Source organism: Oncorhynchus mykiss, chromosome 13, assembly GCF_057628025.1.
Source record: "Oncorhynchus mykiss isolate SJ-2025 chromosome 13, ASM5762802v1, whole genome shotgun sequence".
Taxonomy (NCBI): domain Eukaryota; kingdom Metazoa; phylum Chordata; class Actinopteri; order Salmoniformes; family Salmonidae; genus Oncorhynchus; species Oncorhynchus mykiss.
In genome coordinates, this window is record NC_143034.1 from 41703193 (window position 1) to 41724838 (window position 21646).

General features: G+C 41.7%; 1 protein-coding gene across 1 annotated transcript; it reads left to right on the forward strand.

The window, feature by feature from the left end:
• Positions 1-13047: 13047 nt before the first annotated feature.
• gh2 (somatotropin-2) lies at positions 13048-16633 on the forward strand. Its single transcript, NM_001124690.2, is given in 6 exon segments — positions 13048-13071; positions 13557-13696; positions 13835-13951; positions 14397-14552; positions 15669-15815; positions 16061-16633. Coding segments are annotated over 6 exon segments (633 nt in total). The 5' UTR covers positions 13048-13061; the 3' UTR covers positions 16124-16633.
• Positions 16634-21646: the final 5013 nt, after the last annotated feature.

Here is a 21646-nt window from a genome sequence, read left to right on the forward strand (position 1 = left end):
ATGTCTACTACGAATTAGGGGCAAATATAAAAAATATATAGAAAATATAAAATACTTAAAGTGCAGTAACAATTGACTTTGTGGAGTGAAGCTATGATATACCTTACACTCACTCTTAGAAGTAAAAGTGCCTGGAAGAAACTTTTGGGTTTAGTGATGGGAGGGGTAAAAAAAAAAAATCATTTTTAATCATTTATTGTAGAGGTGGCCTCTTATCAGATTGGAAGCGGGCTTTCAGATAATATTTATCATCGCCCGCGTAAATGTAATTCCTGTTCATCATATTAAGTTTGTACACTGCAAATGTAAATGTTCCTTGAATATTTATGCATATTACCTTATTGTGATAGAACATGAATAATATTAACATTGATGATTGCATACAGCAATAAAGTGGTAACTATTACAACTTTGGGATTTGCATAGGCTCTTGAGGAACTTATTGAAGCTACAAAGTTGTCAGTGTTCAACCTTAACATGTGATGACAATACAACTGAACAGATGAACAGAAATGACATTTACTCTAACGGGTGCTCCCCCCAAAAAATCCACACCCTTACTAAGCCACTCCCACACTCCAGGGTTCCTCCAGAAACCCATTGTTACATTGAACCATTAAAGCTTCCTCCCAAGAACCCCTAAACTAAACAAAGGCGCAAATATGAACCATTTACTAACAATGGTTCCTTTACGAACTCCAGAGGTTCCTTGAGGATCTTCAGGGTTTCTCGAGTCACAACTTGTTCTAGTGTAGGGGACAGATGTTACAAATGTAGCAAAAATGTAAGCTACTTCAAAATGTTTTAGCTTAAAACCTCTACGGGTCTGTGTCCCTCTACCGGGCCGGTTGAGCTAATGTGCACTAATGTGATTAGCATGACGTTGTAAGTATCAGCAAACTTTCCAGGACATAGACATGTCTTATATTGGCAAAAAAAATCAAATTATTGTTAATCTAACTGCACTGTCCAATTTACAGTAGCTATTACAGTGAAAAAATACCAGGCTATTGTTTGAGGAGAGTGCACAACAACAAAAAACTTTTACCATGGCAACTGGTTTGATACATTCACCTCTGAGGTAAATAATGTACTTACATTCAATAATCTTGCTCTGACTTGTCATCCTGAGGGTCCCAGAGATAAAATGTAGCATAGTTTTGTTTGATAAAATCTATTTTTTATTTACAAATGTAGGAACTGGGATCTACAGTTTGAACCTCTCTGGCTCCACACCCACCCTGCCCGGCCATCTAGATGTGTGAAAGTTAGTGTATAAGATAATGAGCCATCATATATGACATTCCTGGGAATGTGTAAACTTAAATTTTGTATTACCATATAATTTGTTTTTGTTCTCTATATTTACTTGAAAATTGCTAAATTGACCAATTCAGCACTTTTTGGCAGACCTGATACAAAATGTTGTCCAGTATTGCAATGCTTCACTGGATCAATCTGAAACTTCGCACACACACTGCTACCATCTAGTGGCCAGAAACTAAATTGCGCCTAAACTGCAATATATTATGGCCTTTCTTTTGCATTTCAAAGATGATGAAAAAAATGTGAAAACACATGTTTTTTTTGTTTGTATTATCTTTTACCAGATTTAATGTGTTATATTCTCCTACATTAATTTCACATTTCCACAAACTTCGAAGTGTTTCCTTTCAAATGGTATCAAGCATATGCACATCCTTGCTTCAGGTCCTGAGCTACAGGCAGTTAGATTTGGGTATGTCATTTTAGGCAAAAAATTGAAAGAAATGGTCCGAACCTTAAGAGGTTGTTTAAGAAAACAACTTTAAGTAACAACTAACTCTTTACGTTGATCTAATTCATAATATCTGTATATCCTAGGCCTATTTGCGGCAGCTTTGGATATGTATGGTCCACCGGGAGCAGATGAAACCTTTCCAGAAGTGACACTGGATGGCAAACTAAGATCTGTTTGCTGATAGACAACACCAGACACCGTTTCCTTTTTCCAACATCAACCCCGAATTGTTATGTTCTTTTTTTTCAGATGTCAGGAGCAGCAGGAGTGAAATTAACAGTCTCAAATGTTAATAGGAGAGATACTTGATAGTTGTCTAAAATAGTTATTGGAGTCACTTCTAAAGGGACACGACATGGCACTCACTATACATTAACTTTGCACTTTCAGGAGAAGGTGGGAGATGGTGCATGTAATAGAGACAACTGGAATCGGGATCATTCAACTCTACCCCTCCCCATGCCCCCCTTTCCTATTCATAGAATGAGTTAGAAAAACGCACCCCTGTGGCGTGGTAAGGGATAACATAACCATTCATTAACGTGGAATGACACTGAACTCTTCCCGCTGCTTTGCAATCCCCATTAGTTGTTAAGGAAATGCCTGCGTGATTATCTAGCTAGCTTCCTACTCTACCACGTGACTGACTCACTCCCAGCTCCACCAACAGTGGCGTCAGAGTTTCATAACATTCGGGGCTCAGTCCTTGCATTGCATATCATTGTATTTGCAGGTTCGAGAAAAATGGCCTTTTGTAAAAATAATTTCATTGCAATTCTTCATACTTTTACATGACATGGAGACATTACAAGTGTGTTCTTAAATATCACACAAATGATCAAAATGACAGGCCACTCTGATATACTGAGATCAATAAAACGAACAGCCCTGTCTTAAATACAACCAATAGCATCTAGGCTAAGGAAAAATAATAGAGGCACAGATTGTACAATATGAGGAAATTATAGTCCACCAACTTTCCAGTGGCACTCACTCATACACACAGTTTTTTGTATTTTGAAATATTGTGAAAGACCTTTTAACTGCTGCCTTCTGTTCATTGACAGTCACATTGACAGCCACAAATCAACAATCAGCAATTTGATATTTCCCGCAGGCTGCCCAATTACCGGATTCCCAACTGTAGGCTTTTATGCGCTGATGATGAAACAAAACACAATCAACAGCATTTTTAAAAAATAAGTTATTGATAATCTGTGGCTAAATTATGCTCTTTGGTGTAGTGTTTTCAATTATTTAATTTATTTCAGTACAGTCAGGAGTAATTATATAATTAGGAACATTTATATAATGTATATGCAGCACTTCCAGAACCCCTTACCACAGATATGTTTTCTTCCATGCGTTGTTCTCTACCTGTTACTAGGTGCGGAGCAGGTGAACCCAAGAGCAGACTCAGACAAGGAGACTGGGATAAGGTAACCACGGTATTTATTGAAAAACAGGGGGAAGATGGGGTGCAGGCCAGGGAAAGCTTGGGCGGGTTACAGGGAGCCAGGTGCTGAGGCTGAGGCTGGAGTGAGGGGAGTTGGGGCTGGGAAAGCAGGTCTGGAGAGGAATCCAAGGAAGCAGTAGAGTGGTGGGTCCAAGACAGGGTAGCAGGACTGACGAGACGTGGGACTGGAGATAGGGACCAGTGTCAGAGCAGGCATTACTGTAACGGAGAGGAAAACAGCGTCAGGCAAGGGAAAACAGGCACACCAAGAAAACAGAATCTATGCAGGAACAAATGGCTAAAACCGGAGACTGACTGAGCAGAGGTTACGATCTGGAAGCGTGGAAGTGGCAGGGCTGAGTATTTGTAGGGGTCTTGATTATAGAACAGGTTGCAGCTGGTGGGGACCTGCTCTGCATCCAGCACACCTGTCTCCACCCACACAATCACACACACACACACACACACACACACACACACACACACACACACACACACACACACACACACACACACACACACACACACACACACACACACACACACACACACACACACACACACACTGGGGGAGTGGCAGCAGGTTAGGGAGACACAGGATGAGCAGTAGAAGGCATGGCAGGCGCAGATGTAACACTACCCAATGCAAAATAATCAGCACTTGGTATTAATTCAATGAATTGTGGTCAGTAACGAAATATGAGGTTATTGCATAGGCGGGCCTACAGTACTGTTACAATAATATTTAAAATAGTCTATCAGCAAGTAGCCTACAATTTCAGTAAATAAATGAACAAATGTTTTGATCTAATCACTGTTTTTTCCTGTTGAGCCAATAGTGGCTTCAGCTATATCGTTATAGAAACGATGTAGGCCTTATGAACTTTTTAACCATGGTAACACAGTTTCTATCAGTGGTGGGAAAAGTACTCAATTTTCATACTTGAGTGAAAGTAAATATATCTTAATTAACAGAAAATAAAAGTGAAAGTTACCCAGTAAAATACTACTTTAGTAAAAGTCGAAAAGTATCTGGTTTTAAATGTCCTGAAGTACAGTGGTAGAAAATGTACTAAATTGTCATACAAAGTCAAAGTAAATAATATACATCAAATTCCTTATATTAAGCGAACTAGACAGCACTATTTTGTGTTATTTTTTAATTATGGACAGAAAGGGGCACACTCCAACACTTGGACATAATTTCCAAACACAGCAGTTGTGTTTTGTGAGTCTGCTAGATCAGAGGCAGTAGGGATAACAAAGTGCTATACTGACAGGTGCCATATTTTTGTCCTGCTTGAGCATTCTAAATGTAATGAGTACTTTTGTGTCTCAGGGAACATGCAAGGAGTAAAAAGTACATTACAATATTTAGGAATGTAGTGGAGTAAAAGTAAAAGTTGCCAAAAATATAAATAGTAAAGTAAAGTACAGATACCCCCCCAAAATACTTAAGTAGGTCTGAAAAGTATGTTTTACTTAAGTACTTTACACCACTGGTTGCTATGTTCATAAGGCTAATAAGAAAAGATGACAAATGACTTGAATAGCCAATGGGAAAAGTGTACAAATGTGTTTTCGAAACCGGCTGTGACTGAAATGCATCAGAAAAATATTGGAATGTTCAGGAAAACATTAGGGAAGCTCATCAAGTCGGCTATATAGGCCTAATTGTGTGTGTAGAGAAGATTTGCATTACTTTCTATTTGCTAGACGAATGATCATGAGTACTCAACTTAGCTAACATTTCCCGGCCTAACTGTAACCAAATATCCAAACGGAGATTCAGTGATTTTTTTGTTGTTGTTGCCATTGATTGATTTATAAAGGCGAACTCCCATGCTTGTCTCAATCAAACCATCTACTTACCATCTAGTTGACCACACACGGTAATTGCTTTACATTTATTATAACGATTGGGTGACTTTGGGAGTTTCACGTAACCACGGTTCTATGAACTAAGCAACACATTCAGTAAATATATATATGATTTATTTTTTCATCAGCAGCGCAAAAGATTTGGGACGGACTAAAAATCATTCAGGGCTAAAGCCCCAAAAGCCCAGTCCTGGTGACGTTCCTGTCCATCAACCAACCAACATGTTTATTGATTGGATAACAGAGTATGGGGACAGGAGACCTCGCAGAGTATCACAGCACATTTACTGGAACCTGCAGAACACTCTGGAATACATTGGGCATGTGCCAGCAAATACCGAAGCCTGGTAGTCTTCCCAAACTTAAATACGCCCCTGAATGGTATCCTCGCTTAGGATGCCGAGGGTGACAGTGAGCACTGAGCAGCGGAAGCATATTCTCTGACAGGCGTCTCTATATAGATCTTGTAATTTTAATGACCTACTGCTTGCCTTGCTGCTCCTCAGCTCTCTGTCTAGATTTCGATAGGGGATTCTATAGTATCACATCCTCATATTCTATTCTGCTGAAAGATCTTAATCAAAGTTCAAGACGTAAGGTGGTGATAGAAGTCATGATGGTTGTGAAGCATTGGCGACCCGTCATTCAGGTCAGGTGGTACAGAGACTCACCTGTTTTGAGCCCCATATTTTTAGCGATTTTGGGGGGGACTTGCCTATTTTGCATGTTATGTTTGGCATTAATACGTGTCACATATCAGTTTGCAAACAATGTAAAATTGATTTATATATCATTGAGTCTTTTTTTGTTTTCTTGAGTAAGGCAGCTCCAAAATGTAGGTGTTTCAGCCTAGCTCAGTACTTTCTGTGGTGGTAGGGCAAGTCACCAGAAAATACAGAGCGTTGCGCCGTGATTGGCTCAGTGTTCTGTCACTCATGAGGACACTACGTCACTGCCAAGTCTAAGGGTAGAGCTAGAAAATTCAAGCCCCTTGGGTGCTGCATAGAGTTACATTAGAAGTGCCCATCCAAGAAGGCTCAAGGTCATTGGCCACAGATTAAAAGACATAAAATGATGTCAACAATAGCTTTGATTGGACATCATCATGAATCAAGTCGACAATCAACTGGAAAATCATTTTTAATCATTGTCATATGACGAGAAATAATGAAGAAAAAATATTTATAAAAAGTATCAGTGCTCATTGGCCATTGGACATTAACATTACACAAGAAGTTGGAAATCGCAAATTCAACAATGAGTGGTTTGGAAGGTGTAACAGCTGTTGGAAGGAGAGGACCAAGGTGCAGCATGGTATGTGTCCATATTTATTTAATGAACACAGCAATAACAAAAATAACAAAGAGAACGACCGAAACAGTTCTGGCTGGTGCAGACACACAACAGAAAACAACTACCCACAAATCATAGTGGGAAAACAGGTTACCTAAGTATGGTTCTCAATCAGAGACAACGATCGACAGCTGCCTCTGATTGGGAACCATACCAGGCCAAACACAGAAATACATAACCTAGAACAAAAACATAGAATGCCCACCCCAACTCACGCCCTGACCAAACTAAAACAGAGACATAAAAAAGGAACTAAGGTCAGAACGTGACAGAAGGAATCAGTGGCTAACTGCAAGCATTGTAAAGCAGTCATTAGCCTGCTATTCAGTGGAGTGGCTGTGTGGTCCCAGGTCTAAGATTAAGGGTCTCCTTCCTTAAAATGATAAACAATCAAAATTGTCCATGCTGTCAATGAAGCATGATTTGTATCGCTCTCAGAATAACTGTTAACTTGGAACTGCAAAATCTGACTTGAGTGAGTTCAAGACAACTGGGAACTCGGGAAAAACAAGCTAAGCTGGTAAAATACGTTTTGAACGTCCTCCAACTCAGAATTGTAAATTCAGAATATAGTGCTATTAATGTATTGTTTAGTGTTGTGTTGTGTTGTGTAATGGCTTTGCCCGCCCCCCCCCCTCCCAAAAAAGGTGTTTGCCCCACCAAGATTTACATGCTAAAATCACCACTGTTGTGAAGAATCAAAATTCAGGTTGGACATTATCTTTGACATTCACTCTTTGGATTAGAATGTTTAATAGGCTACATTTGATCAGGATGAAAACAAATCTCATGATTTAAGCAAATAGATGGTCGAAAGTATGTGGACACCCCTTCAAGTTAGTGGATTAGGCTAGTTCAGCCACACCCGTTGCATGCATATAAAGTCGAGCACACAGACATGCAATCTCCATAGACAAACATTGCCATTAGAATGACCTGTACTGAAGAGCTCAGTGACTTTCAAAGTGGCACTGTCATAGGATGCCACCTTTCCAACAAGTCAGTTTGTCAAATTTCCGCCCTGCTAGAGCTGCCCCGGTCAACTGTAAATGCTGTTATTGTGAAGTGGAAACCTCTAGGAGCAACAACGGATCAGCCACGAAGTGGTAGGCTTCCATGGCCGAGCAGCCACACACAAGCCTAAAATCCCCATGCACAATGCTAAGCATTAGCTGAAGTAGTGTAAAGCAAGCGGCCATTGGATCACTGGAAACATGTTCTGTGGAGTGATGAATCATGCTTCCCTAATCTGGCAGTCCGGCAGACGAATCTGGGTTTGGAGAACGCTACATGCCCCAAAGCATAGTTCCATCTGTAAAGTTTGGTGGAGGAAGAATAATGGTCTGGGGCTGTTTTTCATGGTCCCGGCTAGGCCCCTTAGTTCCAATGAAGGGAAATCTTAACGCTACAGTATACAATGACATTATAGACGATTCTGTGCTTCCAACTTTGTTGCAACAGTTTGTGGAAGGCCCTTTCCTGTTTCAGCATGGCAATGCCCCTGTGCACAAAGCGAGGTCCATACAGACATTTTTTGTCGAGATCGGTCAGGAAGAACTTGACTGGCCTACACAGAGACCTGACCTCAACCCCAATTAACACCTTTGGGATTAGTTGGAACGCCGACTGTGAGCCAGGCCTAATCGCCCAACATCAGTGACTGATTAATGCTCTTGTGGCTGAATGGAAGCAAGTCCCTGCAGCAATGTTCCAACATCTAATGGAAAGCCTTCCCAGAAGAGTGGAGGCTGTTATAGCAGCAAAGAGGGGACCAACTCCATATGATTCTGTAGTGAGATGCTCGATGAGCAGGTGTTCACATACTTTAGACCATGTAGTGTATACAAATACTGAACAACTCAATATGTCAAGAACAGAAACTACAAATCAATATCAGGAGCTGACATTTGATTTACATAAGAGTACTCACAAGGCAAAATCCTGCCTGCTGACCATGCACTTATCCTCTCTCTCTCTCTCCTTCATGTAGCTCCTGCTACAGTCTCTGGCACAGCGGACTGAATAGCATAGAAGGCATGAAGACATCTTGGCCTGGGACCAAACACTGAGAGACTCTAGGGGCCAGGGAGGACCGCTCTTTGCCAGGGGATGCGAGGGTGGGGGAGTATTGGTGTTTCCTACGAGGGCCATGGGCTTTTCTGCTCCAAGTCATTGTCAGGGTTTGAGGTTCAAGTTTCGGATGTGCATATCACCTTTGATTGCTTCAGGGTCTCAGGCTTGTTTGACACAGAGTGGCGGTGGGTCGTGTACCTCGCTCATTGGTGTTGAGCAGCTGAGGCTGAACTGAGTGATATAATCACCCACTGGCACCTGGCTGCAGTTTCATTCCTTAGAACAGTGTAGAGGTAGCTCACCTCTATCCCCTTGATGTAAATACAAGCGCTATATCTCGGTAAGTGTAACAAGACAACCCAGTGGGCACAGACGTCAGTTCAACTTCTAGTTCAGGTTGGTTCAGCGTAATTTCATTTCACAGAGAGGTATTATAGTGTGCCATTACACTTCCTACTTATAAGGTCAGTGTGATGTGGCACAGAGGCCCAGGCAGAGTTGGACTGAGTTACAACCACATCACACCTGTGATTTGTGATAACCCCATAAGCACATGCTGCTGTACATAGACATACTGCACTTAGTGAAGATGTTCTTAGTAATAAGAGGGGAATCCAGTGTGAGGAATATGTGAATCCTGGGCTCGTTTATAAACATTCTGTCCTATAGTCTTACATTGTATGTTCTATTTATTGCTCTGGTTATCTCTCCCTTAGCCTGTAAATATTGTGCACTCTTAAAGGAGCACACACTCATTTAACATGAACCTCATACACTCAGTCATGACACACGTGTTCAAAGAATTTGGTAGGTTTAAGCCAAGGGAACCTTGATGGGTAGAACACTTCCCTACATGTTGTGTTATAGTATAGTAAATCAATAATATATAGTTGAAGTTTGAAGTTTACATACACCTTAGCCAAATACATTTAAACTCAGTTTTTCCACAATTCCTAACATTTTAATCATAGTAAAAGTTCACTGTCTCAGGTCAGTTAGGATCACCACTTTATTTTAAGAATGTGAAATGTCAGAATAATAGTAGAGAGAATTATTTATTTCAGCTTTTATTTATTTCATCACATTCCCAGTGGGTCAGAAGTTTACATGCACTAAATTAGTATTTGGTAGCATTGCCTTTAAAATGTTTAACTTGTGCCAACTTTTCGGGTCGCCTTCCACAAGCTTCCCACAATAAGTTAGGTGAATTTTTGCCCATTCCTCCTGACAGAGCTGGTGTAACTGAGTTAGGTTTGTAGGCCTCCTTGCCCACACACGCTTTTTCAGTTCTGCCCACAAATGTTCTATAGGATTGAGGTCAGGGCTTTGTGATGGCCACTTCAATACCTTGACTTTGTTGTCTTTAAGCCATTTTGCCACAAATTTGGAAGTATGTTTGGGGTCATTGTCCATTTGGAAGACCCATTTGCGACCAAGCTTTAACTTCTTGACTGATGTCTTGAGACGTTGCTTCAATATATCCACATCATTTTCCTTCCCCATGTAGCCATCTATTTGTGAAGTGCCTCAGACCCTCCTGCAGCAAAGCACCCCCACAACATGATGCTGCCACTCCCGTGCATCACATTTGGGATGGTGTTCTTCGGCTTGCAAGTCTCCCCCTTTTTCCTCCAAACATGATGATGGTCGTTATGGCCAAACGGTTTTGGAGCAGTGGCTTCTTCGTTGCTGGGCGGTCTTCAGGTTATGTCGATATAGGACTCACTTTTACTGTGGATATAGATACGTTTGTACCTGTTTCCTCCAGCATCTTCACAAAGTCCTTTGCTGTTGTTCTGGGATTGATTTGTACTTTTCGTACCAAAGTACGTTCATCTCTAGGAGACAGAACGCGTCTCCTTCCTGAGTGGTATGACGGCTGCCTGGTCCCATGGTGTGTAAACTTGCGTACTATGGTATGTACAGATGAACATGGTACCTTCAGGCGTTTGGAAATTCCTCCTAAGGATGAACCAGACTTGTGGAGGTCTACAATTCTGTTTGATTTTCCCATGATGTCAAGCAAAGATGCACTGAGTTTGAAGGTAGGCCTTGAAATACATTCACAGATACACCTCCAATTGACTCAAATGATGTCAATTAGCCTATCAGAAGCTTCTAAAGCCATGGCATCATTTTCTGGAATTTTTCAAGCTGTTTAAAAGCACAGTCAACTTAGTGTGTGTAAACTTCTGACCCACTGGAATTATGAGTGGAATAATCTGTCTGTTAACAATTGTTGGAAAAATGACTTGTGTCATGCACAAAGTAGATGTCCAAACTGACTTGCCAAAACTATAGTTTGTTAACAAGAAATTTGTGGAGTGGTTGAAAAAACGAGCTTTAATGACTCCAACCTAAGTGTATGTGAACTTCCGACTTCAACTGTATGTATTGCTCAAAACAGTATCACACATTACCCATGCAGGACATTTTCTGGAATATAGAGTATCTTTCTTCTATAGCGTGATAATAACGTTCAAGAATCATTTCCACTTCATTTGTAAATGGGCTAACCCAGATCATTTGAAACATGTTAAAACATAAATGGGTATGAGGCCATACAGCCGACTGAGTAAAATAACATAACGGAGAGAGTTGGTGAGGCTCCCCTTAGAGAAAGAACACGTGATTTCACACGTGGAAAATAAATCATGTGTTTTTGGAACACTTCACACATATTACTTTACATGTTGTCGCGTGTTATCACATTAACTTCCCATAAGATCACATGATCACGTGTTTTTGGAACACTTCGCAAGGGATTACATTTTTACCTTTATTTAATTAAGCAGGCAAGTCAGTTAAGAACAAATTCTTATTTTCCATGACGGCCTAGGAACAGTGGGTTAACTGCCTGTTCAGGGGCAGAACGACAGAACGACAGAACGACAGACCTTGTCAGCTCGGGGGTTTGAACTTGCAACTTCAGGTTACTAGGCTACCCTGCCGCCCCGTGTGGATGTTGCATAAGGGTCAATAAGGGTATGAAGGAAAGAGAAGTTTAGGAACCACTGTGATGCAGCATGACTAAACCTAAACAACAACTGAACATTTTGAGTGATTTCTGACATTTTGCTACAGGCAATACATATCCCGCAACGGGGCCAGATGATGAGATGTTGGTTGATGGAATAAAATCTTTATTGATACATGCTGTACATACAGTATTTTTGATTTGCTGGACTATCAAAAACAAGTCATCACTACATCCAGTCAAATAGCATGGCCAAAACTACCCATTGTATAATGCTCTTTTGAACGCCAGCTATCACATATTCAACAAGGTAATGTGGACAGTAAATACACTCGCAGCCGCCCTTCCAAAGTGATGCAGGTTAACAGATCGATTTCTGTTTTTCGCCAGGAAGGGATTAGGACAGTGCTGGGCCTAGCCTGACATTCAGCACGTCTCCGTGTCCTGAACACTGAATATGGACCTCGTTCACAACGTCTGTTGAATATGTTCACACCGGATCAGTCTTCTCCCCGTAAGCCACAACGACACGCATCAACCATGATCTCATTACAGTCATGACTATTGACCAGGTAACCTTTGTAGGTGTCAAGACACAGTACACCTACACCTACCTGTGTCGCATCAACTCAACACAGTAAGGTTGCGCGGCACAAACAGAGTGAAGGCTTTGGGCTAGTAGCATTGTGTAGTCAAGCGCACATGCTGCTAGGCTGCAAGCATTCACGTGTTATCCACTGAGGTGTGTACTTAAAAAAAAAAATTAAAGGCACATCGATTTTTTACCCCAAAATCAATCAATCAATCAATGAAGTAGGGCCTACACACTTGCTCCAACAGTTCGCTTTTATTGGGCTTCGTCGGGTATAACAAAGGCTCTCACACAAAAAGACAAAGCGGGTATTGATCAAGTGGCTGTTTATGTTATGTAAACGAAAAAAATACATACTTTGTAAGATGTGCGTCTCAAGTCCTTGATAGGTCCTTCTCTGTGTGTCTACCTTGAGGTCTGTGCTAATACCATAGGACATTCAATTGACATTAAACAATCAAAATATTGGTGCTAATAAAGAAGCAATATAATATATTTGTCAAATAATGCCTGTTATCTACAGCGGGACGGCAGAATAACCGGCGTTGTTGTCAAGTTACAGGGGTTGTGTCTGTCTGTGTGACTGAGTGTAACTTTTGTTCATTCATTATGTCCTAGACAACAGAGGTTTGTGTCGTCTGTGTTTTGACCCTCATTTGTCAAGTCATCGAGTACGTTTTTTGTTTTTAGGAGTCACCTCTTCCCGAACTCATGGAAAAATTCATGATTGATTTGACGCATTATACTGATTGTTCCATAGTCACATACAAAAACAGGTCCCATCGGCGAGAGGTGGTACATGGAGAAAATCTCATGCTTCCTCCTGTTGATACATTAAAACATGTGTTCTCCATCTATAAAAACAGTGGCCCCAAACAAGCGGCAACATACTGAACCGACCACCACACTTTCAAGTGAAGTAATCATCCTTGGCAATTAAGAGAAAAAAATGGGACAAGGTAAACCAGCTTTTATTTTATTTTTTTAAGTGGGAAGTCAGTATACCATTTAATACCATTTAACTTTAACATTTAATCACTGAGGCAGGGGCCAAGAAGGCAGAAAAAGAGTGAACAAGTAATGTACTGCCATGAGGGTATAATCTACTTACACAGAACCACTTCCTTTAACAACCTAACCATGTGATCTATTAGATTTACATTTGAGTTATTTAGCAGAGACTCTTATCCAGAGCGACTTACAGGAGCAATTAGGGTTAAGTGCCTTGCTCAAGGGCACATCAACAGATTTCTCACCTAGTCAGCTCAGGGATTCAAACCAGTAACCTTTCAGTTACTGGCCCAACTCTCTTAATCGCTAGGCTAATGAGAAAGATAGAAAATTGAGAATATCTTACTATTGAGAATATCTTACTAACATGTCGCAACATATTTTGACTTACTCGTTTTTATACATTTCTTATTTTCTGTCATCTCTCTTTTAGTGTTTCTGCTGATGCCAGTCTTACTGGTCAGTTGTTTCCTGGGTCAAGGGGCGGCGATGGAAAACCAACGGCTCTTCAACATCGCGGTCAACCGGGTGCAACACCTCCACCTATTGGCTCAGAAAATGTTCAACGACTTTGTAAGACAGCTTTTGAATCTTCTTTTGACACAGCAGATAACGTTTCAGAGGTGTTTCCTCTTCTTTGTAGACAAGTGTCCTCTTCACGCAAACCGAGCGGCAAAACATTCTCTCTCCCGTCTTTGTGATTTTGTGCAGGAAGGCACCCTGTTGCCTGATGAACGCAGACAGCTGAACAAGATATTCCTGCTGGACTTCTGTAACTCTGACTCCATCGTGAGCCCAATCGACAAGCAGGAGACTCAGAAGAGTTCAGTAAGTTACCTGGCTGAGACAATCCTCCATGATGCACGATTCCAACATGAATAATAGGGCATCTCAATTTGAACAATCGATACAACTTAGTCATTAGTTATTGGGCAAGCAGATCCCCGATTGTCTAAACTCCATGGGTAAATATATACTGTAGATAAGCAGAACCAGCATCATGCATGGTGGAAATTAAATCTAGCCATGACAGGGAGTTTTAAATTGTACACTTAAAATCGGCAGGAAAATAATGCTATACCTCAGTGCCTTCAAAAACAACCACATATCATAGTCCTTGTAAGTAAAACCCATCACTCTCTAATCGGCGGTTTCTCTACGTCTACATTCTCCAGCCATGTATCATGTAAATGATATGGCATCTCAAGCTGTACAATTACATCTCAACTTCATTTTCTAATAATCTGTGGTTTCTCTACATCTACACACACAGGTCCTGAAGCTGCTCCATATCTCTTTCCGCCTGATTGAATCCTGGGAGTACCCTAGCCAGACCCTGACCATCTCCAACAGCCTAATGGTCAGAAACTCCAACCAGATCTCTGAGAAGCTCAGCGACCTCAAAGTGGGCATCAACCTGCTCATCAAGGTAATGGTCAATGACCATTTGTGGTGACGCACTTTGTGCATTTTTAACTCAAATACTTCTAGTAAGTTGAAGTCAGTCAATGAAAAGTCATTATTACTTCAAATGTCTATGTGGTACTGGCTCAAATCTAAATGAGTCACATCAATGCAATTTTTTAAAGTTATAAGAAATGAACTTTTTACCCAGCATGCTCTACTACAGGTAGATTTTTTGGAATTGTTTTTAATATCTGTGTTTTTGCATGTACAGTATATTGAGTGATTGATTGATTGATTCATCTTATGCTACACACAGATATATAACGTACATTTTTCTACATTTTCACAAAGGTAAATAACAGACAAGGTACCGAAATTTTGCAAACCTACTTGCAGGCCTGATGTGGCCTGTAAACCATGAGTTTCAGGCCACTGTATTTGGGTAAAGCTACACCTCAAAATAAGGCCTTATAAGATATGTAATATATTGTTATAAAGAGTTTAACTATAATGATAATATTTGCCTAGAAAATCACTTGAAGGCCACAGGACTGAAAATTAATGACAACAAACATGATAACTCTACAATTCACTCAAAAGGCAAGGCACACTTGGAAAGTATATTGGAGACATGTCTTAGTGGGGGCATTACTAAAAAATGTCAAGCTGATACCACTCAAATCTCAACCCTCTACAGGGCGACTCTATAGGTTTGAGTAATGACTATAAAAATCACTTTAAGCGACTGTAGTCAGATTCTGTATATTAAGTGCAACGGTTTCCTCAAAAGTTTTGAGTAATGACAGCACATTGGGGTTTACAATGTGGTTGTTATCTTCCACTGACATGAAAGTGAAATACAACTATGCTTTCCTAGTTAGAAAGCATAGTGTAGGACCACGTATGTCTCTTCTCAGCAGATCTTTCAGCGCTTTCCATTGTGACGGGGTAACTCACCTCATCGATCATCACTAATAGTGACTATATCAGTAACACCCCATTCAATGACTGAATATTGGCCCATTCAAGGACATTTATGCATGTGTCTTTTGCCATATGTGCTTGTAGAATGGCCAAATAAACAAGTATTGTTATGCACACCTCCACCCCACCATGCATCTCTCTCTGTCTCCCACAGGGGAGCCAGGATGGCGTACTGAGCCTGGATGACAATGACTCTCAGCATCTGCCCCCCTACGGGAACTACTACCAGAACCTGGGGGGCGACGGCAACGTCAGGAGGAACTACGAGCTGTTGGCCTGCTTCAAGAAGGACATGCATAAGGTGGAAGACCATGTTGCCTTCAATTGCATGTGCCTTCCTATATTTCCTACAGTGCATTGTTTTTTTGTGATCTCTATTGTGAAGTATCTTTATAGGTCTTTAACCCATTTGTTATTACTATTATTGTTAATTGATCAAGACTGGTCTCGAGAAAGTCCTGGTGACTTAGAACATTCACATTAAAATGTGTCAACTATAACCTATTCTTCTTGTCCCCCCCCCCCCCCCCCCCCACCACCCCCAAGGTTGAGACCTACCTGACCGTCGCTAAGTGCAGGAAGTCACTGGAGGCCAACTGCACTCTGTAAACGTGGGCCGGAGCGGCAGCCAGCAAGAGCCTGTCTCCAGGGTTCGGTTTCCCAGATACAGATGAGACCTTTCCCTGCACTGAAGAGCATGTTCAATTGAGATTCTCCATTAGGCATGTTTTTTTTAGTCTAGAGTAGATTTCATTTGGATCTGGTAGCGCCTGGCTCCAGGGGTTTTCAAGCATTTTGCATTTTGTTCTCTGAAATCAACTTTCTATGATTTTCACTCCATTACTCGGAGCTACCACTGATCCATGGACATTTTAGATTAGTACATTTATTGAAAAGGTTTATAAATATGTCTTATTTAGATATATGATTCAAGGTGGTGGTGCCATTTATGCATAAATTAATATTTAGAGGTGAAATGGGAACATGTAGAGCTCCAATCTTTAGGTACGTCCACAGATGGATAATATATTTTAGAGTCATTTCCTTGAAGTATTTTCATTCCTTTATCTTACTGTTTGAAACGAATAGTGATTCGTTTTCAATAAACTTCTCTGCGGTACATGATCTCTTGGCTACTATTTGCTATCTTTCAAATCAACATTTTTGTTACAAGTTTCTAGCCCCAACATTCCTATTGTGTCCCTTGGACAACTTAAGGCTGGATTCAATTCGTATCGCAGACGCTCCATTGAAATGTAAAGGCAATGTTCCCTGCGTTCGTGGAGACGGCATTCACCGCAAACGCTGCATATGTCAGGCTCGTTCGGGAAATGACCTTAAAGATGTCACGCTGTTCTTCGGCAATACCGATTGAAAACAGCCCATAGTCACATACATTCGTATTGTACATACATATCCACTGTCTGTTGCGAATGTTGAATAAAGCTCAATTTGAACTTTGTCTGCTGATTGTCCATAGAGTTGGTTGTTATATAGCTCGGAATTTGAGAAAAGATATCCAAAGGAACGTACATAAAAAGGCTGGTCTCCTGCAGGTGCCTAATATGTCGAAACACCTCATGTCAAAACAAAAGTCCTGCAAGTGCAAGCAAGCGATAACTTGTGCCAGACTTATTTTGACAGAGAGGAAGATGGGTATGCAGCAGACCTGTTTATTGCCATGTTCCTTCAGATGTTTTGTCTCAAATTCCACGCTATACAAAAACCAAACCCATGGACAATTGTCAGAGTAAGTTCAAATGGCATTTTATTCAACATTCATGACACACAGTGGATGTGAAGCTAGCTTTCAGGTTTTGGCAATGGAGTTTTGCGCGCTGAGGATGTCAGAGGGATAGCGTCGGTGCATCATGAATAACAAGTTCCATGCATTAAACATAATGAACATTTCAGTGTTATATGAAGTGAGTTGAGTCTTAGTAGTACCAGAATCTTATATTTACAAAAGCACCACACCGCCTCACATCAACTCCCACCATAACTAAATCTATGGACTTACCTTCAGTACTAGTAGTTGCGTTATAATTTACCATTCATCGTTAACGTCAATGCCATGAACAGTGGCGTACCGTGGATTCACGAGGCTCCCCTGCAAGGTACGAGCAAGACCAATTGCAAAGCCAGGGGGCGGGAAATAGAATGCGATGCTAATATTAACATTTTTACCACAGGAACATTTTACCTTGTTGCCAACAGACAATTAGCCTACCAACCTCTGAATATATTGAGTCAATTATGGTTCTACAGGTATTTAAGGGACTTCAATTGTGAGATAAAACGATTCAATTATTTTACTTTCCTTAGGTCTTCGATCATGGGCAACTCCAAAACCTTTGGTGGCCCCAACAAACTTTAACCAGATGAAGGTGTGTCCCAGCACTCGCAATTTCATTGGTTACATAGCTGTAAGCACTGCCCAGTGCTCGAGCTCATTGGTCGCGTTGGGTACAGAAAATCTGCTGAAGGGGTAAAGTCAGAGCTTTCTCAAATTCTTCAATTAATAAACTGTTGTTTAACATTTACAGCTATATCAACTGTTCGGTGGTCAAACTATTTTGTTGGTTGTGCCAAGTGAGGACAATATTGGACGGAATGGAGATGCTAGATAGATACAACGAGAGGACGAGAAGGATGAGGGTTTCCAGAGTATAGGAATATGGAAGGTGGATGGACAACCTTGAATCTGGCCCGGTGGTGACAGGTCGTGCAAGGGCAGAAGCTGATGCAATGTTTGATTATGTTGGCGCGAGTAAGGTTGGTAAGAATGACTGGACCACGGTAATAAAGAAGAATTGAGCTAAAAGAGCTAAAGCTGAAAATGAACAGCAGTTTCTGGTTGGAGTACCATTCATGAATAATAATGTTTATTTTTGGGAGACCTGTTTGCGATTACGAAGATGGTGAAGGACAAATTGAGAAAGGCGGAGTCAGTCAGAGTGACCAGGAGCGGTATGATGGTGATTTCATGTGTATCAAAACAGCAAAAGGGAGACAGCTCTGTGGCTCTATAAACTGTCAACATACGAAGTGGAGAGTTGTGATTTTCAAGAGAAGGGCACCGAAGAAAGGTGTCATCTCGTTGGATATCGAGGCTTCACATCACTTAACCCTTATTGTGAAAGGAAAGAAGGAGGAGAAGTCTGTTCGATGAAGAGTCTCTCCTGACCCATGTAAAGCTGTGATACATGAGATGTGCAGTGCCAATGTATGTACAAAAGTAACAGCAATGTCATGCATGTAAAATCTTTGGCCAGGTGTCAAGTATTTGCAGATGGAATATAAGTGTTGAAGAGTCTGAGGATACACAATGCTGCAAATGTGATGGAAAGCATTTTCCAGAGTTCCCTGAGTGCCCTGTTAGGGTGAAGGAGGTCAAAGTAGCGAGGCTCAAGGCTGTCAATCAGGTCTCCTATGTGGAGACAGAGATGATTGTTGAAGGAGAGAGTAGAGATGATGAAGCTTTGGCAGTGGAAGACAAGCAAGCGGCCTGTTGATATCATTCATCAGATAAAAGATCCTGAAATACTAATGGGGACGAAGATGGATTTTTGTTGCATTCATTGTGCAGGTGATGACTTGTACAGGACAAACTCATTTAAAAAAATAGAAGAAACTGGATATCATTGTGAAAGCGGCAAAAGGGTTATTGGATCTTCAGGACTTCACGGCGGAAACATTGCAGGGAATACTGTCGGAAGATACTCCTCCCTCTCAGGCCCCAGAGCCCGTGTAGGGATCTGAGTAGACTGAAACTGCCTAAAGTAGTACGTTGATGTTTGTTTTAGTAAAAACGTTTGGGAATGACATGACTATGTTTTTTTCAACCTTTCTTTTGCTGCATAAAAGTTCCCCAGTTTTCACCCCATACAGTAGGTGGCGGCATGCACCTCTACTGTGTGTTTGCGGACTGCCATAATAGCATAGAAGAAGAAGAAATTATGTTTTCAGTGCGGGGAAATCTTGTGCTGAAGTCATCGTAAACATGAACGTCATATCAAAGCGTATGCAATAGATTGATTCATAATATCCTCCCGAAAAGACTTGACTAGGGGGAGATTAACACCAACCTGGATCATTGAAACCATTTCGTGCCACACTGCTGGCAGAGAATAGTAGTAGCCTACAGTAATGTTGCTCTAGCCAGAATTCACTACTGCAATGGAGGTCGAGATGGACGTCAGAGTTCAGGGTACCTGTTGAAAATATCAAACACTTTTTGTCTGGAATATTCTATCCACATTTTCAGAAGCTTTTATTTACGTAAGTCTCATTGATGAATTGCTAGTGATTAATACAGTAGTTAGCTATGTGATTAATACAGTAGTTATCTAGCTTAGTTAATGACTTGAGAATCGCCACACTTTTAATTCAGAAAAAAACGAGTGAGACTGTTTTCTTTGTCATCATTACATACAGTGACATTAAAGCAATCTAATAGTATAGGCCTTTTGTAAGACTCTACATTTTAGAATTAACTTGCAGAATACTAATGCAACTTTGATACAAAATCTTTGATAGGAGAGCAAGGTAGAATACCTAGCTTGCGGTCCAAACACTTAAAAGACAGACCCTATCCCCTCAGCCCTCAAATTAAGTGGACACTTCTGTTGACGTTTCATGACGCCTGACGAGTATACACTTGCAGGGCAAGGGGCGAGGGAGGGGAGCCAAGATGGCGTTGCTGTGAGGGAGTGTTTTCTCGCTCGTCAAAGCAACATTGAGGGTTAGGTGGTTAACAGTCTAATATTGGCTATCAATGTTGAAAGAAACAAACTACTTGTGTTAGCGACATAGAACAAGTTTAGAGTTTGTTTTTGTCAAGTTGAATGGGAAGAACACGACAGAAAGACAACAGTAGGCGGAATATCCAAGCCTCACAAAAGACGGCAGGCATGCTAGCTAGCTACGACGAGAGCCAGATCAGCATGGATACACAAGATGCCGCGAGATCAAGCAAGAGAAAGATCAAAACTGACCAAGATGAAATCCTTGCAACCTCTTTACCTCAGACCCCAAGTAAAAAGTGAGAGGACATTTCCATGTCTGAACATTTCTCTGCAATCCAGTCCCTGTCTACTAAACAAGATGCACCCCCAATGGGAGATAGTTCCCCAATGGGAGACAGTTCTGGTATCCGCGGACACACTGAAAAGGAGTGAGATGGAGTGAGGAATGCACCAGGGAGTTCTGTGCGTATTCGGCCCAGGCTAGATAGCGACTCTACTCATGTGGTTGGTGGGTGCAGTGTTGGTGAAGGTACTTCCTATTTCCTGATTCAGGCATTCCGTCTGCCCGTTGGTTTAGGGATGGTATCCGGCTGATGGAGACCCGCAGTTGTTCGCAGAAGGCTTGCCACACCCTGGAGACGAACTGGGGTCCCCGATCCAAAACAATGTCTTCTGGGATTCCATACAGACGAAACACCTGTTGGAATATACACTCGGCCATTTCCATGGCATTAGGTAGATGCGGAAAGGGGATGAGATCCGGCACATATTGGAGAACCTGTGTGGTGTGTGGTCTAGGTAAAGGCTCGAGCTTAACGGGAGGTAGATGGCGAGGGCTCTTTGCCCTAGCACAGACAGGACAGGAAAGAACGTAAATCTCGGACGTCGGCTGTTAGGGATGACCACCAGAACTTGCGTGTCAGTAGCTCCGTGGTCCGGGTGATTCCGGGATGGCCAAAACTCAGCGAGGTATGGCACCATTGCATTAGTTGGGGTCTGACGGACGCAGGAAACTAGGTCTGCCTGCAGGGGTGTCGGGAGGTGCTGAGTCATGGCGTAGGGCCTCTTGGACGGCTGCTTGTATTTCCCACTGTATGGGTCCCATGACACAAGACGGAGGCAGGATGGGCTCGGGAGCTGGGTTAGAGGAAGGGGCGTCAAATAGACCAAGGTTGCCAGGTACACGGTGTTTCCTCCGACACATTGGTGCGGCTGGCTTCCGGGTTGGATGCGCGCTGTGTTAAGAAGTAGTGCAGCTTGGTTGGGTTGTGTATCGGAGGACGCATGACTTTCAACCTTTGTCTCTCCCGAGCCCGTACGGGAATTGTAGCGATGAGACAAGATAGTAGCTACTAAACAATTGGATACCACGAAATTGGGGAGA